The sequence below is a fragment of the Halichoerus grypus genome, chromosome 8 (genome assembly GCF_964656455.1).
Source record: "Halichoerus grypus chromosome 8, mHalGry1.hap1.1, whole genome shotgun sequence".
NCBI lineage: Eukaryota > Metazoa > Chordata > Mammalia > Carnivora > Phocidae > Halichoerus > Halichoerus grypus.
The window spans coordinates 113,144,141-113,162,542 of NC_135719.1; the positions used below are offsets into that span (position 1 = coordinate 113,144,141).

At 33.6% G+C, this 18,402-nt stretch overlaps 1 protein-coding gene and 1 pseudogene across 1 annotated transcript in view; both read right to left on the reverse strand.

Annotated features, from left to right (window-relative positions):
• Positions 1–2,120: 2,120 nt before the first annotated feature.
• The window catches only part of C8H14orf39 (chromosome 8 C14orf39 homolog), a 65,883-nt gene continuing 49,601 nt past the window's right edge, over positions 2,121–18,402 (reverse strand). The window contains exons 14-18 of the mRNA XM_036097904.2: positions 17,282–17,343; positions 15,997–16,175; positions 12,130–12,274; positions 5,444–5,501; positions 2,121–2,361 (exon numbers count right to left, since the gene is read on the reverse strand). Coding sequence (XP_035953797.2) covers positions 2,162–2,361; positions 5,444–5,501; positions 12,130–12,274; positions 15,997–16,175; positions 17,282–17,343 — 644 coding nt within the window. The 3' untranslated portion in view covers positions 2,121–2,161. The remainder of the gene's footprint in view (positions 2,362–5,443; positions 5,502–12,129; positions 12,275–15,996; positions 16,176–17,281; positions 17,344–18,402) is intronic.
• On the reverse strand, positions 13,338–14,920 carry LOC118539398 (NEDD8-activating enzyme E1 catalytic subunit pseudogene; annotated as a pseudogene).

The window sequence follows — 18,402 nt, forward strand, 5'->3', positions numbered from 1 at the left end:
TTGAGCGTAAGACTGTGTCTTTTAGCTCTTCTATATACCCTCAAAATGCCATGCACACTGTAGTTATTGATACATGATACCTTTGTGCTAGGCATTTCTCTATTTAAAGTAAAAATAAACCATGGAATCACTGGATCTCTCAAGGCTAAAACCAGTTTTGGGGCGCCTGGGTGGCTCAGTTGGTTGGGCGACTGCCTTCGGCTCAGGTCATGATCCTGGAGTCCCGGGATCGAGTCCCGCATCGGGCTCCCTGTTTGGCGGGGAGTCTGCTTCTCCCTCTGACCCTCCCCCCTCTCATGTGCTCTTTCTCCCTCTCTCATTCTCTCTCTTTCAAATAAATAAATAAAAAATCTTTAAAACCAGTTTTGACCCTCTTAAAGAACAAACCAATTACAACATTTTCTCCTTCCTCATATATAGCCAATGTCTTTATTATATCAAAACTACCAATTAATTCAATCATAGGGTCAATAAAATACTTGATATAAAAAGAAAAACTCTAGGTTTTTAGCTGAAATTTTCAGCTTTCAACCAGTTGTTGAAGCTTTTATTTTTAAACCACAGTCCGAAGTTTTCTTAAATTCTTTCTCTCATTAGCTGTATCATTTCTCTGACTTCTATCAAGTCTTTGGGAAAGCTTAATTTAATATAATTGTGATATGTTGTAGACACCCTGAAGAAGCAAGAGAGATTCACCCAAAATTTGGCTTGGATATTGAGACTAATGGCACCACAGTAGGGTATGAAAAGGTTTATTACTCATATAATGACGTTTTCTGGAGAGAGCAGGCCAGGACTACCTAGTTTGTCTGAAAATGGCTTGAGAGATCAGAGGAAGGAGACTGGCTTTTTTTATGGTGGTTCGGGGTGGGGCCAGAACAAGAGTTCCTATATATGGCTTGAACTTCCCACTGGTGCTAAAGGTGGGAACACCTGGGCTTTTTTTTTTTTTTTTTAAGATTTTATTTATTTACTTGACAGAGAGCACAAGCAGGGGGAGAGGCAGGCAAAGGAAGAAGCAGGCTCCTTGCCTGCCAAGCAAGGAGCCAGATGTGGGACTGGATCCCAGCACCCTAGGATCATGACCTGAATTGAAGGCAGACGCCTAACGGACTGAACCACCAGGCATCCCATGGAACACCTGGGCTTTCTTATCAGCTTGATCAGATGTGGAGCAGAAGGGAAAGAAAATGGAGTGAAGCTTAAAATCTGTCAGCAGTCACACACCAGAATTTGGAATCAGACTCTTTATTACTCGAAAACTCAATGTAACCAATTTAAAAAGCACAAAATACAAAGACATTGAGCAATACGTTTATATAATTTCATCAAAATTTAAACATCTTCATTTAACCTATGTAACTCACAAGCAAATACTGCATATAAAACATGAAGGCCAATTTTCTTGTTAGAAACAGAAAACAAAATTTTAAATGTTCTTCAAAAAAGTTTAAGCAAGAAAATATAACAGTATCATCATTCATACAACGATCTAATTTTCAGAAATTACTCTAGCCCTTCACATGTAATTTCTTTCCATTAAAAATATTAGAATAACTGACAAAATTATAATTTTATTATTTGTTGTATTAGAAGAAAATAACACATTTTATTCACTATCACTAACATGAATTCTGTGAGATTATTATTAAAGCACCACTCTTTATACTGCAACAGTGAAGCATAAATGAAACAGTAGTTTTAAAAGCATTTTTTAGTAGCTAAAGTACAAAGTACACCTCAGCTAATTCTGCATAGTTACTGCTACAAGGTCTTCTGATGGCCTAAATTTCAGGTTCTTATCAAAACACCTAAAATACTACCAGAATGAAACTTAGGTTCTGGGGAGAAGCAGGCTTAATATTTATAGTAACGATTAATGAAAAAGCATCAAATTCTATTAAGATTAATTCTGCCTAAATATGGCTTGCGAAATCAAAACCAAAATAAACAATAGAAAATGCTTCAAATAAAACAAAATTTGATGACATAGGGTTAATTTTCCTCAATATTTAAATATATAATCAAATAATGTAACTATGGTAACCCATTACTGCTTTAATCAACAAAAGAAAGTAGTCTTCATTTTTAAGTGATAATGTAAATTTATGCCCTAGATGATTACAGAGCAGTTAAATAATTTGAGAAATTAGTAATCAGTTCAAAAAAAAGTAAATTGTGTTGTATTTTGTGAGGAAGATGAAAAATCTTTTACAGAAGAAGGTGTTGAGTTTTGATCCTGTTCAAATGAAAATGGAAAACTAAAATAATCTTTTCCAGTTCCAAATGTATGAGTTGAAGAGTCTGAAGAAAAAGAAAATGTGAAGGCATCTTCTCCTTCTGGTTTCCCAAATAAGTTTCCTGAGGAAGATAAACATTACAATACCATGCTATTCATGTTACATAATTTACATAATCTATTAAATTACATAAACTGCAAACAATAAATAGGGTAACACTGAATCACTTATTAAGCAGATATTTAACTGTATTCCTATGTGCAAAGAACTACGAGAAATCAAATAGATTCAAAGTTACTTTCAAGTAATTTGAACTCAAGCATAATAAGAGCTAGTATATATGGTAGGAAAAGGGGTAAAACACCTCAAATGGAGAGAACAGCACAGAGGCACAGTAACAGGCATGCATAGGAAGTATAAGGATAACAGAATTCAATTCAGCTTGTCAGGAGCACTGAGAAATAATAAAAAGTTATTAAAAGGGTATTAATGAAGATGAGCTTAGAAAGACTGCTGAATGTCCAACTACAGAATCTGGACTTTATTTTATATGTAACAGGAAGCCATTAAAAGTTTTCAAGTGGAGGGGCACCAGGATGGTTCAGTCGGTTAAGCAATGGACTTTTGATTTTGGCTCAGGTCATGATCTCAGGATTGTGAGATCAAGCCCCACCTCCCACTCCACACTGGGTGTAGAGCCTGCTTAAGATTCGCACTCTCCCTTTCCTTCTGCCTCCCACCAAAATAATAAAAAAATTTTTTTAAGTTTTCAAGTGGAGATATGACAGGATTTGAACTACTTTATAAGGATTACTAAGGAAAGAATGTGTAGAAATCCTGGAACAGTAGAGCGTCTAGAAGTGGGGATAATAGGAAAGAAATGATGAAAGCTTCATCATATAGTCATAGCAAAGCGAATGGGGAAAGATGCTGGGTCTAAGAGATATTGCAGAAGTCAAACTTAATTCAACTATTATTTATGAGTTACTACAATGTACTGTTTGTGGCATTGTTCAAGGAAATGGACAGAACAGTGAAAAGGCTTCTATAGTTCTAAAAGGAATTTTTTTAAGATTTTATTTTTATTTATTTTAGAGAGAGAGAGAGCGCAAGCTGAGGGGAGGACCAGAGGGGAAGGGAGAGGGAGAAAATCTCAAGCAGACTCCACGCTGAGCATGGAGCCTTATGCGGGCTCCATCTGACGACCCTGAGATCATGACCTGAGCCAAAATCAAGAGTCAGATGCTTAAACAACTGAGCCACCCAGGCGCCCCAAGAGGAATTTTTGAAATCAACTTTACATAAAGAATTATTTGGTTAATGACTCCAAGAACTGCCCCTAAGGAAAAATATTATTTTTCATTCACTATATATGTAAGACTATAAATATTAAAATATTTTTAATACCTTTATTATAATTTTTAATTATTAACAAACTCAAAATACACAGTAATCTAAAAACTTACTTGAAGTCTTTTAAAACACCTGTATTTTTTCCATAAAGAACCAATTCAATTAAGCAGAACAATTTATTTTGTAGCACTTTAAAATTTCATGTATCTTTAAACACCTCAATTATTTCAACCTAAATAAAGCTGAGCCTACCAGCAGTAGGGTGGGTGGATGGAGGGATGGTTAGAAAGACAGATGGACTGACTGATTACCAGATACTTGAGTTCTTCTCTATCCCTTTATTTTTCCATTGACTTCAGTACACATCCATAAGACTTAAACGAAGGAAAATAAATGTAATATAGCTATAGGCTCAGAAAGAACTAAAATCTTGAATCTGCCTTTGAATAAATGAATTTGATGTTTTTTATTTAATTTCAGAAGAAAAAAAGTTCATATAAAGTCTCCATAAAACTCCTATGTTCATTATAAATAAAATAATAGATTAATGTGCAAGGTGCTGTGGACAATACAAAGGTGAATAAAACAGAATCCCTGTCCCCAAAGACCTGTGATTAGAAAATATTTTTTATATACTGATAAATAACAGACAAAAGAATATTTTAAAGTAGAATAGTGAAGGAGAGATCTTTTTGGGATGAAAAGTTGAAGGGAAATAAAAGGATTTATGGAACCTGGTCTTGGAAGATGGTTAGAAAGAAATGGAAGTTGATTTCAGGAAGAAAAAAGTGGATAAGAAAGTGTGGGCATATTTGGAATGTAGCGAGTTCTTTGGTCTGGCCAAAAGCATACATTATTTTTAAGAGAAAAGGCTTAAAAGGTATGTTAGAACAAGGTTAGATACATCACATTAATAGAATAAAAGAAAATAATCATATAATCCTCTCAATAGATGCAGAAAAAGGATTCAACAAAATTCAACATCCATTCATGATAAAAATTCAACAATTTAGGCATAGAAGGTACATATCTCAACATAATAAAGCCATATATGACAAGCCCACAGGTAACGCTATACTCAATGGTGAAAGGAGAAGAGTTTTCCTTTAAAATCAGGAACAAGACAAGGGTGCCCACTCTTACCACTCCTATTCATAGTACTGGAAGTCCTAGATAGAGCAATCAGGCAAGAAAAAGAAATAAATATATGTATATATATACATATGCACATGTAATGGAATATTACTGAGCTATAAAAAAACAGGAAATCCTGCCATTTATAGTAACACTAATGACATTATGCTAAGTGAAATAAGTCAGACAGAAAGACAAATAATGTATAATCTCACTTGTATGTGGTACTGAAAGAAAGGAAAGGAAGAAAAAAAGAAAAATGTCCACTATTCTATCACCAGAGCCAAAGCAGTACCAAATACAAAATATACTATATTTATACACATATATATTTCTATGTTGAATGAATCAATTAATCATAGGATAAGAGAAGAAAGAAGATCAAATAAAAAGTAAGCACCAGAGATATAGGAGGAAATCTAAAAACTTCAGAAAGAAGATGAGAATAATCAACTATATTGAATGCTACAGAGATAGTGAATATGATAATAAATACAAAATACCCATAATGTTTAATAATTGTTAAGTCACTAGTTGTTATTGGAGAATTTGGTGGAGTAGTGAAAGAAGCTAAATAGCTACAAAAAATAGTGAGTGGTGCAGAAGTAATAGAATTTTAAAAGAATAAACTGAGGGCCTGAGAAAATCAGAGGCAAACTAAATAAAAAGTGAGAAGTTAGCATGTTTTTATATGTAGCAAACTTCAAATCACTTACCAATTTCTTGTTGTGATGAGAGAGGATTTAAATTTCCTGCAGAATAATGTTCATTAAACTGAAAAATAATTTCCATTATTACTCAAGAAATCAGTAAAACAGTATATATGGCATTTATATTTGAATATAAAGCCTAGTTCTTCTAATAAGCATAATTAGAGTAGACAAAATGGCAACATTCTATATAGCACATTACTGTACTTTAAAAAAGAGACGTATCTTTAAAACCTATCATTTGCTTACATTAAAACAAAGCTTATTGATTTGATTCTTGCAATAGATAATATATTAAAAGGTATATATAGTATACTAAAGATAGTCCCTACTTTGGAATATTCATATAACCTAAAATTCTAAATAACTTTTGCTTTATTCTGAAGGTCTTTTACAAAGCAGGTTCTTGGTATTGTTTTCCTGCCTATTAAAAGTAAGGAAATATGACAGCTTCATGTCAGTTCAGATCAAGTTTTGCTGCCAAAAGAGTCTGTTTTCTCTGTAAAACAGGTTTTTTTCAAAAAATGGGATCATGACAACAGATTTCTGTCCCTTTTTTTCTCTTAATGCTGCATTATGAGCATCTTCCCATGTCACTATTCTTCCAAAACCAAGATCCTTTTGATGGCATTTTCATATTTTTCCATATGAACATACCATACAGTGTCTATTTTTGTTTTTATTTAAATTCCAGTTAGTTAACATACAGTGTAATATTAGTTTCAGGTGTACAATTTAGTGATTCAACACGTACATACAACACCCAGTGCTTATTACAAGTGCACTCCTTTATTAATCCATTCCCCCACCCCCTCCCCTCTGGTAACCATCAGTCTGTTCTATATAGTTAAGAATCTGTTTCTTGGTTTGCAATCATTCTTTCACTTTGGACATTGAGGTCACTTCTGTTTCTTTCTAATACAAATTACACTTGAGTAAATACTGTTATGCACAGATTTACATTTTTTTTGACAATTAATAAGGAAAGCTGTTTATCCCAGAGATTTTATAAGTCACTTGAATTTCTTTTTCAGTGATTATCTATTCACCTAAAGAACTTTGTATATGTCTCTATTGAGGTAGTAATTATTATTAATCCACATAAGCTTTTTACATACTAAAGACATTAATTCCTTATATTATTGCAAATATTTTTCTATCACATTATCATTTTGCCTTTAAAATTTTTTTAACAGATAAAAATTTTTTATGGAACCAAACCCAAACCCTTTTATTTTCTTTTGGCTCTTCTTCCACTGTTTTAATGCTCAGAGAATCCTTCCTCTTATTAAGATCTAATGAATATTTAACGTTTCAAGACTTTCTAGCCCATAATATTGATCAATTTATCAGTCCTTGTACCATTATCACATTTTGATTGCTCTTGGTTCCCCCTCACCAGTCTTCTTTTCCACAATATTCTTATTATTGTCTGTAGGATCTAAAATACGATTTTATTTGTAAAATAGGTAAATTGTCTTATCTTTTTGTTAGTCTAATGATGAGTTTATAAATTCTGTCAATTTTTTTCAAAGAACCAACTTTGGCTTTGTCAATTTTCTCTATTGCTTTTTTTCTATTTCATTGATTTCTCTTATCTCCCTTATTTTTTCATTCTATTTACTTTGGGTTTACTTTGTTCTTCTTTTTCTAGATTTTTTTTTTTTAAGATTTTATTTATTTATTTGACACAGAGGGAGAGAGAGCACAGCAGGGGGAGCAGCAGGCAGAGGGAAAGGGAGAAGCAGGCTCTCAGCTGAGTGGGGAGCCCAATGCAGGGCTTGATCCCAGGACCCTGGGACAATGACCTGAGTCGAAGGCAGACGCTTAACGACTGAGCCACCCAGGCACCCCATTTTCTAGATTTTCAAGGTGAAAACTTAGGTCACTGATTTTAGACCTTTCTTCGTTTCTATTAACTGAATTATTTAAAATATTAATTAAATTATTTAAAGCTATGGTTTTATTCTGGTTTTGACAACATTCCTCAATTTTGAAACACTGAATTTTCATAATCACTCATTTCAAAATCTTTTCTAATTTCTCTCATGATTTCTTCTTTGGTTTTTTTTTTGTTTTTTTGTGTTTTTTTTTTATTTTATTATGTTATGTTAGTCACCATACAATACATCATTAGTTTTTGATGTGGTGATGTGTTTTTTTTTTTAAAGATTTTATTTATTTGACAGAGAGAGACAAAGCAAGAGAAGGAACACAAGCAGGGGGAGTGGGAAAGGGAGAAGCAGACTCCCTGCTGAACAGGGAGCCTGATGTGGGGCTCAATCCCAGGACCCTGGGATCATGACCTGAGCCGAAGGCAGACGCTTAACGACTGAGCCACCCAGACGCCCCATGATTTCTTCTTTGATCCATGGCCTAATTATTTAGGATTTTCCTTCTATTTTATTGATTTCTAATTTAATTATATTGTGGACAGAGAACATATTTGCTATGATCTCAATCCTTTGAAATTTATTAAGACTCATTTTATGGCCCAGAATATGGTCTTGGTGAATATACCATCAGCGCTTGAAAAGAATATACAGGCATACCTCAGAAATATTACAGGTTTGGTTCCAGACCACCACAAAACTGTGAATACCACAATAAAGCAAGTCAAATGAATTTTTTGGTTTCCCAATGCATATAAAAGTTATGTTTACACTACACTATTAAGTGTGCAATAGCATCATGTCTTAAAAATTGCACATACTTAAATTTAAAAATATTTTATTGCTAAAAACATGCAAACTTTCATCTGAGCTTTCAATGAGTTGTAATCATTGGTCACAAACCACCATAACAAATATAATAATAATGAAAAAGCTTGAAATATTGTGAGAATTACCAAAATGGGACACAGAGATACAAAGTAAGCAAATGCTGTTGGGAAAAATGATGCCAGTAGACTTGTTTGGCACAGGGTTGCCACAAACCTTCAATTTATTAAAAAAAAAAAAAAGCAGTATCTGCAAAGTGCAGTAAGACAAGACATGCCTATATAAGCTGTGGAGCTGAGGTTGCTGGATGTGGTTGGTGTTCTATAAATGTCAGTTAGGTCAAGAGGGTTGATGGTAGTGTTCAGATTTTATAGATCTTTATTGATTATGTTGTCTAATTCAATCAAGTGCTGAGAGAAGGGTGCTAAAAATCTCCAATCAAGTTGTGTTTTTTTCTATTTGTCCCTTTAATTCAGTCAATTTTTGTTTCTGTATTTTTTAGTATAGTTGACAGACAATGTTACATTAGTTCTGGGTGTACAACTTAGTGAATTGACAAGTTTATACATGATGTTATGTCCACCACATGTATAGCTACAATCTGTCCCATTACATTGCTATTACAGTATCACTGACTGTATTCCTTATGGTCTGCTTTTCATTTGTTTCTGTATTTTGAAGCTGTTATTAGGCACATACACATTTGTCATTGTTATATCTTTCTTAAGAACTGGCCCTTTTATTTATTACAGAGAACGAGAGAAAGAGAGAGAGAGAGTGAGCAGGGGCCAGAGGGAGAGGGAGAAGCAGGCTCCCCACTAGGCAGGGAGCCCAATGCAGAGCTGGATCCTAAAACCCCAGGATCATGACCTGAGCCAAAGGCACATGCTTAACCGACTGAACCACCCAGTCGCCCCAGCCCTTTTATTCTTAAGAAATGTCCTTCTTTATCTCTAGCAATATTCTTTGTCTAGAAGATTACCTAAAATGATATAAGTATAACCATTGTGACCTTCTTACAGTTTTTATGATATATCTTTTTCCATCCACTTACTTTTTTTTTCTTTCAAGATTTTATTTAAATTGTAGTTAGTTAACATACAGTGTAGTATTAGTTTCAGGGGTAGAATTTACTGCTTCATGACTTGCATATGACACCCAGTGCTCATTATATCAAGTGTCCTCCTTAATACCCATCACCCATTTACCCCATCCCCCCACCCACCTCCTCTCTAGCAACCCTCAGTTTGTTCCCAATTGTTAAGAGTCTCTTATGGTTTGCCTCTCTCTCTGTTTTCATCTTACTTTATTTTTCCTTCCTTTCCCCTATGTTCATCTGTTTTGTTTCTTAAATTCCATATATGAGTGAAATCATATGGTATTTGTCTTTCTCTGACTGACATATTTCGCTTAGCATAATACCCTCTAGTTCCATCCATGTCATTGCACATGGCAAGAGTTCATTCTTTTTGGTGGCTGAGTAATATTCCAGTGTGGTTTTTGTGTGTGTGTGTGTATCATGTCATCTGCAAACAGTGGAAGTTTGATGGCTATTAAGGAGGGCACTTATTGTGATGAGCACTGAGTGTTGTATGTAAGTGATGAATCACTAAATTCTACCCTGAACCTAATATTACACTGTATGTTAACTAACTGGAATTTAAACAAAAACTTGAAAAAAGAAAAAATAAATAAAATGTGTTTCTTGTTGATAGCTTATAGTAGGGTCATTTTTTTGATCTGCTCTTATAATCTCCACCTTTAATGGAGTGTTTAGTCCATTTATAGTTAATGTGATTATTAAAACTTTTCATATTTGGGTCTAACATTTTACTATTTGTTTTATGTTTGCTCTCTCTGTGTTTTGTTATTCTATTACTTCTCTGCTTTATTTTGGGTTAATTTTTATTTTTTAGGATTCCATCTTAATTTATTGCCAATCTTATTTTTGAACATTTTCTTGATTATTCTTGACCAGGAAACTTAGTAATTATCTGTCAATCTCATTCCCCACCCCAACACTACAAAGCAAAACAAAACAAAAAATTAAAGATAAACCATCTTGCCATAATTCCAATTAGATTAGAATTGAATTACATTTATAAATTATTTTGGGAAGAAATACATATTTACAATATTTTATTCCTATGTAGCTATTCCATAAGTCTCTCTATATACTCAATAATTTTTGTCAGTAGTTTTTGTGGTCTTCTTTATCCAAATGTACATGTTTCCTGTTAAGGTTACATACATGTATTTTGCATTAATGTTAATATTGCAGTGACAATTATCTAATTTTATTCTACTTTTTTATGCCCAGCACACACCTTCTGGAAATTTTTTTGAAATAAGCATTGAGATAAAAATTGAGACAAAGTTGAAGACATGAAATACTATAAAATGTATTGTACTATATCATCCATCAATAAACTTATAATTTCAACAATTTAATATAATGGGGGGTACAGGAATAAAATATTCTAATCCACATAAAACTGGCTAAATGTGACTAATTTAAATGAGCAACAATATAATACTTATTATAATAACATATTTTAGTATTAAGTGGTTAGAATTTTTCTAAGGCTTTATGCATATAAACTCATTTAATATCCATAAAACCAATGGCAAAAACTCTTTTTTGTTTTAAAGATTTTATCTAGGGGTGCCTGGGTGGCTCAGTCATTAAGCATCTGCCTTCGGCTCAGGTCATGATCCCAGGGTCCAGGGATCGAGCCCCACATTGGGCTCTCTGCTCAGTGGGAGGCCTGCTTCTCCCTCTCCCTCTCCCCCTGCTTGTGATCCCTCTCTCGCTGTGTCTCTCTCTGTCAAATAAATAAATAAAATCTTTTTAAAAAAAATAAATAAAATAAATATTTTATCTATTTGTCAGAGAGAAAGAGAGCGCACAGCAGGGGAAGCGGTAGGCAGAGGGAGAAGCAGGCTCCTCGCCTAGCAAGGAGCCCCATGCGGGACTCCATCCCAGCTCATGACCTGAGCTGAAGGCAGATGCTCAACTGACCGAGCCACCCAGGCGCCCCACAATGGCAAAAATTCTTGTTTCCATTTTACAGATGAGAAACAGGGAGCTATGTACTCAAAATGCTACCTCCAGTACACACTCAACCAGTGTGGCATCAGAGTCTGGTCTTAACTGCTACACTGTGCTGTCTCTACTGATCAAATAAAGCATATCTTAATTTTCAGTTTCAATTGCCAAATAACAGAAATAAGCACCTTACTGTTCTATCACTGAATAGCAGAAATCACTATTTGGAGAAAACTAGGTCTTTTAAAATTAACCGATAATGTTGCTACATACACATATGTAAATAAAAAGACCAACTAATAACCTGGAGAATTTTCACACTGAGAAATGAAAAGTTTGTTTAGAAGTTAGGCACATGAACTATGAAGCCAAATCAATTTTGAACTGCCTTTAACTGCAATTTAAATCATCCCTAACCTGAGATTCTTTTTTTTATAAACAGTTATCAACTGAGGGCACCTGAAATTGAAAACAAAAACATAATGGGGGAACTGTGCTACATTATCAATACTCAGAATCTTTTTAAAAAATTGCCTCTGCTTTGTACTCTGCTCCAAGACAGTTTGATACTAAAGAATTAAAATTACTTGAGGGGCACCTGGGCCGCTCAACTGGTTAAGCTTCCAACTCTTCATTTTCACTCTGGTCATGATCTCAGGGTGTTGAGATGGAGCCCCAAGTCGAGCTCTGCACTCAGTGGTGAGTCTACTTCAGATTCTCTCTCTCCCTCTGCTCCTTCCCCTGCTCGCTCACTTGCTCACTCTCTCTCAAATAAATACATCTTAAAAAAAAAATTCTTTCTCCCTCTGTCCCTCCCCACCCCTGCTTGCATGCATGAGTGCATGTGTGTTCTCTCTTAAAAAAATTACTTGAGGTTCCAGTGTACAGTTTTTTAGAAATAAAACTTTAGCTTCTCATATTACCTGATCTGATGAGATTTCTGAATCAAATATAGTAGAATCAAATAAATTCAATCCAGGAGATCTAGAAGTATAATTTGTAAGAAAAGAAAATCCAGGGGATTCCTTTTGTGTTTGAGCTTCAGGCATTATATTTCTATTTCTGTTACAAAGAAATAATAATAAAAATGTTAAAAATAAAAAAATAAAAAAATGTTAAAAATATATTACTAAATATTGCAGACTGCTAAACAATAGCACAGAAGTAAGAATTAGCACAGTAGGGAAAGGGAGAGAATAGTTATTGAAGTGAAAAACCTCTTAAGAAAAAGATGGTTTGAGGTGGAAAATAATGTTAAAGTAGAACAATCAATTATGGAATAATAATGAATTCCAACTGAGAATATTCTGTCCGGCTCTATTCTAGGTATTTCCACTGGCATTAACTTACTTATTCCTCACAATAAACCTATGAAATAGGTACTATTATTACCACCTCCATTTTACAGAAGAAAATTTTGAAGCATAGAAAGGTTAAATGACTTTCTCCAAGAAATGTAAGTGCCAGAGTTGGGATTTGAATTCAGCTATCCAGATTCAAAGTCCCAGCTCTTAACTTTGAGGCTATACTGTCTCCAAGATCTTGAAAGACAAGTATAAGATTTTAGTCTTGATGAGGAGGCAGCCATTACATATTGTTGCATAAGGAAGTTAAACTATAAAATGATTTGGGAAAAATAATTAGAGAGCACAGTGGTTAAATGAATTCTGGAGGTAGAGCTGCCTGTATTTTTTTTCTTTCAAACATCCATGTCTTGGCTTTAATACTGTGCATATTGGCCTCTATGGCACTACAAGGAAACATGAAAATAGTTCCCATTTCCATGCACAAGTATTCAGCTACTACACCATTTAAAATTAGTATGGACAAGGAAACCTTTGCAATAATTAATATCCATTTGGATAACTACAATTAAATGAATATTAAATCAACCAAGAAATAGGCTATGTTCAACATGCTCTAGATGTTAGGGTGTAATATTCAATGTTATTTAAAACTTAATTTTCTTTTTTTCTTTAAAGGGACATCTTTTCTATATGTGGGTGCTCAAATGAAAACTGAGGAATGCATTCTTTGACCATAGGAGCAAAATTCAGACAAAAGAGAGTGCTTGCCTCCTCCTCTGAAAGAATACATTTGCTCTTTATCTCTCTTTCCAGGCATCATTTCCCATATTATTAATGAAAATGCTTACAGGTACCAACCCCAAAATTCTGTCTTCAAGGGTAAGTTATAAATTTAAAAAAGAGTGGTTCATTATATAAAAAAGTCAAATTCCAGCAAAAACTAATGCTAAAAATGACATTAAATTTCTTAGCATCCACGTAATATATTTTCATGAGTTTTCTATTATGTGCAGATTTATTTTCCTTAAGAAGTAAAATGAAGTTTGAATAGTACAGTCTGTGTTGTGGTGACATCAGCAACTGCCAGTTCTTGCTCATCAACGAGTCCCAATTCTTTCAATGTCTTGGAGAGATTTGGCCTTGTTCGTTCTTCAATAGAGGTTACTGACTGTAAGTAAAGTGTTCTATTTTTTTCCCTCTAATGTGGCTGTGATGGCTGGAGATTTCATCTGCAGAGAAGCACTTGGTTAAATAATCCAAAACCTCCTGCAGTTTAGTGGATGGAGAAAACTGAATATTTTGAGGAAGCGGGCTACAAGCTGGGCAGTTTTCCTTTCTCTCTGCTTCAAATGTGTACGTTTATAGTCCATCTACATCACTGAATACCAAGTATAAGAGGAATATATGTACTTGTGGCTATTTTAAAAACCTCAGTGACACATACAGCTGCAATAACTGCATTTGTAGAAGCTACTGCAGGAATGATTCGTTTTACTACACCTTGAGTGAGTCTATAGGTAACACCCCTAGTATTATATTGTGATGCTCTCTCCACGGACTTTTGGAAAATCCACTGAATATGATCAGGATCATTTACATCTAATGGACTCCTTCTCCAAAAGCTGCTCCTTAGGCCACTGCAGTATCCTTACATACTCAGTACAGTGTTCTGGTAGCCTGGGCATAGACGCAATGGTGCACACGGGAAAATTAATCTGTGGAGGATAGTTTTAGTGTGCATTCAATACAAGCAGTCATTCCAGGCAGAATCACTTGGGCATTTTCTTTAAAACCTTCTGTCCCCCCATCTATCAAAGGAACAATGGAGCTTGGATCTAATACACCATCTTCATAATTTAGAAGAGATATCAGCATGCCATTTATCCATCTTCTGGCTACGATAGAGTCCAGTCCACATACAATTATATGAAATTGTCGATAGAAAGTGTCATTAAAATCCTGAAATCTTGTTGAAATGTGGAACTACATTGCAGTTAGGAACTCTGTCATTTAGAAATTCTGCAGCAACTTCAGCCTTAGGTCTTCCAACATCTTTAGGCCTATATAAAAACTGCCTATTTAGATTGGAAACATCTATAGTGTCCATGTCTATAACATAAATCTAAAACCAGACAATGCCAGATTTTTTAGGAACTCACATCCTAAGCTGCCAGCTCCAATGACCAGAACTTTACATGTATCTAACAAAAACTGGAGAGATTCAGTGCTCAGTTCGAAATCAGGGTGTGTGAAGGGTCCAGATCGCTCGAGGAACTTCTTTACATGGTTCCAGCGAACTTCTCAGTCTCCAGTGTTCCCACACCCAACATCAACAGCCATTTTCTCAGCCAGCAGCTCCTCTATTCTCCTTCTTTTCTTCTCCGGCTCCTCGCCATCTGCCATATTGTCTCCCAAGCTGCCTGCATTTGAATCTCAACTCTATCACTGACAAGTTTTATCACCTGGGATTCTGTTTCCTCTTCTATAAAATAAGCATAATAATGTATTTACATCTCATAAAGTTGTGACTATTAAATGAGCAATATTTATAAAGTGTTTAGACACAGTTAATGCTATTGTCAAATAAGACAGAAATCTGAAAATACTTCCATAACTGTCTCCATTGACCATCAATGAGTCACTTAACTTTACAGATCAATTTTCTCATCCATAAACGAGGTTTTAGCATATGGCTGCCATATCCTTTTACAGTTCTCATATTTGATGATGAGTTCCACTTTGAATATACTGTGTGTGAGTCAACAGCGTGACTTTAATATATAAAACTCTTACTATCAATTTAAAATACAGAAGTAGAACATGGGTGAGAGAAATTTGAAGTGGAATCTGTTTGACATATGTTTTAAAAGAATCTTAAAGTTTGTAGTTTAAAAAGGGATTAAACTAAACAAAAAGGTTAAATGCAGCCTATTCTCTTGGCTGTAAACTACGAATCTGTGGTTTCCAAAGTTAAATAATCATGTTAAGAGATATTTCTGCCTACCAAGGTTACTTAACAGATGGCAATTCTTGCTTTAGACACTACAACATAAGGAAAAATGACAGCTGGAACATTATTCAATGATGCCCACAATCTACCATACATGATAGTAGCTTTTTAGCTTGACATTTAATATTTTTCCATACATTTTTTATCCTTTGGAAAATCTTAAATGTATGTACTATTACACTGGATAAGTACTCAGAATCTATACCATCTTCAGCTGAATGCTGTAGGAAAAATGGGGAAGAGGTTCTATGAAACAAGAATGGTAGAATGTTAATAATTGTTTAAACAGGATACTAGGTACATGGGAGGTTCATTACACTAGTCTCTCTCCTTTGTGTATTTGAAATATTCCATAATAAAACCTTTTTAAAGTTACAGGAACTAGACATTTTACTATTCCTATTAATTATTTATAAAATATTGGCTCAATATATATAGATTTCTTTAATGATAATTATTAATTAAAATCCTACATTTCAAAAGAAGGGGTTTTAGGAAACAATAATTTCTCCAAAGGTTCAGGTGTTTTCACAGCTTCAGGGGTTCTTAAAAATAAAGGAATTTCAGGAGTTTGTAGAAAATTCTCAGCCTTTTCTTCTACTTCATCACTATTATTTTCTATTGGTTTCCCAAAATGTTCTGCACATATAACCTGCAAATTCAAAATAATAGAAAACTATAAAAATGAATGTTATTTTTTAAAAAGGTTATTACATTAACAAATTCACATATGTAAAAATGTGTGAGGAAGAACACCATATTAATCTATGATGTTATCATTTCATAGACAAAATAAGTAAAATAAGAATAACTGATGAAAGTGATACCAAAATATAATTGTGCAAAATATGGAAAAATAATTATTTTTAATTTTCTAATTTTTCTTTTCTTCCCAGCTCTACCTCCCTTACCTCTACCTGAAAAAGGAAAGGATAACCAGAACATACTCAAATTGATGAAGAAAAATGGTTAGGAATGATTTTTTTTAAATTTCCACATCATGTGCTGGCTCAGGAATTATATATGACACAGGAAGGAAAAAGTGATTTAATTCTAAGAAACCTTATTCTCATTGGCTGTGTTCTTTGTACATTTTTGTCCTTAAAAATTCATTACACTACTTTCTCTGCAAAGGTTGAGAGCATGAATACTAATTTTCCTTTATATCATTTTGTAGGGTAAGAATATGATTTCTCAAATATGTTTGCTATACTAAATCCTATTTCAAAAATAATTTGGGTCTCTCCACCAAAAAAATTCAGAATGTTCTTTTTACCTGTTTTTCTTGAGCAGAATTCTACTATGTCATTTGTCTTGTTTTAACCCTTAGTAGCTACCTTAGTAAAGCCAATAAACATTGTCTACATCTATCATTAAAATTTTCCACTATTAAAATATATTTTGAAAATATTTTTGTGGCAACCACTGGTCTTGAACTGCCTTAGAAAATCATTCAATTTTACCAAACAAAATTGTTTTCTTCAGTTGTGATTTAGTTGTGGCATCAATATATATAGTCAATTATTAATGACAACTCTTTTTGTATATTTTCCTGTAAACTTTTTGTGGCTTCATTTTTTAATCTAAAACTCTTCTAAGGAATAGAAGCTTTAACACCACAGGAACTTGATTACTAACCTAAAACACCTAGACCTCACATATATAATCTTCATTAAACTTAATCTGAAATTAAAGTGGAAACAATATTTTAAATTGGAATATTTTGCTTAGAAATTAGAAATCAAACATTTGACTTACTTGTGAAGTACATTTTGATTCTCTCAATTGTCTTACTGTACCTTTATCTTCACACTCAGCATCTGTTTGTTATAGGAGAACAAACTGTTTTTTCTTTTGGCAATTTAATTGTAAATAAAACATACAAACAATAAGAAATTACCAATATTTAATTGTTTTTGACCTACAAAAATAGCAATTTCATACAGTTTAACCCAATCCATACAGATAAGAGAATAAAACCCATATGAACAGTTTAACAAAGAAAATTATAGAGAATACCCATGTAACCATCACCCAGGTAAAGAAACAGAACATCATACATACTCCAAAAGGCCCCATATTCCTCATATCATCCCCTTCAGAGGTAATCACTTTCCTGACTTCTGTAAGGATTATTTCCTTGATTTGCTTTCTATAGTTTTATCACCTAAGTAATACAGTTTATTTTACCTGTTTTAAAACGTTGTATGATAAAATGGTAATATAGGTGTTCTTTGTCTTGCTTTTTTTGTTCAGCATATGCTTGTGAAATTCATCTGTATTGTTTCATATAGATATAATTTGCTTACTTGTATGGATGTAAAGTATTCCATTGTACAAACACAACATAATATACCTATCTATTCTACTAGCAAATGGGCATTTGGGGTGTTTCTACTTGGGGACTATTACAAACAGTAATGATATGAACATGCCTTTACATATATACTTGTACGTATGTACTTGTATTTCGCCAGGTATATACCTAGGAGTGGAATTATGAGGTATAGAGTATGTATATCTTTCATTTTACCAAATTTTAAACTATTTTCCAAAGTTTAGTTTCCAAACTATCAATTTTTGTTGTGGTACCTAGCCATCCCAAGTTACCTTAGGAACTCATTCAATTTCACCAGACAAAACTACTAGCTCTAATTATAATTTAGATATGGTCTCAATATATAGTCATTTATAAATGAGTTTCCCCCAATAGTTGTGAGAGTTCTTATCATCCTATATTCTCATTAATACTTAGTATTGTCAGACTTTCTGAATTTGCTTATCTGTTGGATGTGTAATAGTTCACTGTGGCTTTATTTTTCAGTTTCCTAATTTGCTGAGCATCTTTTCAAATGTTTATTTACCACATGAGTTTCTCT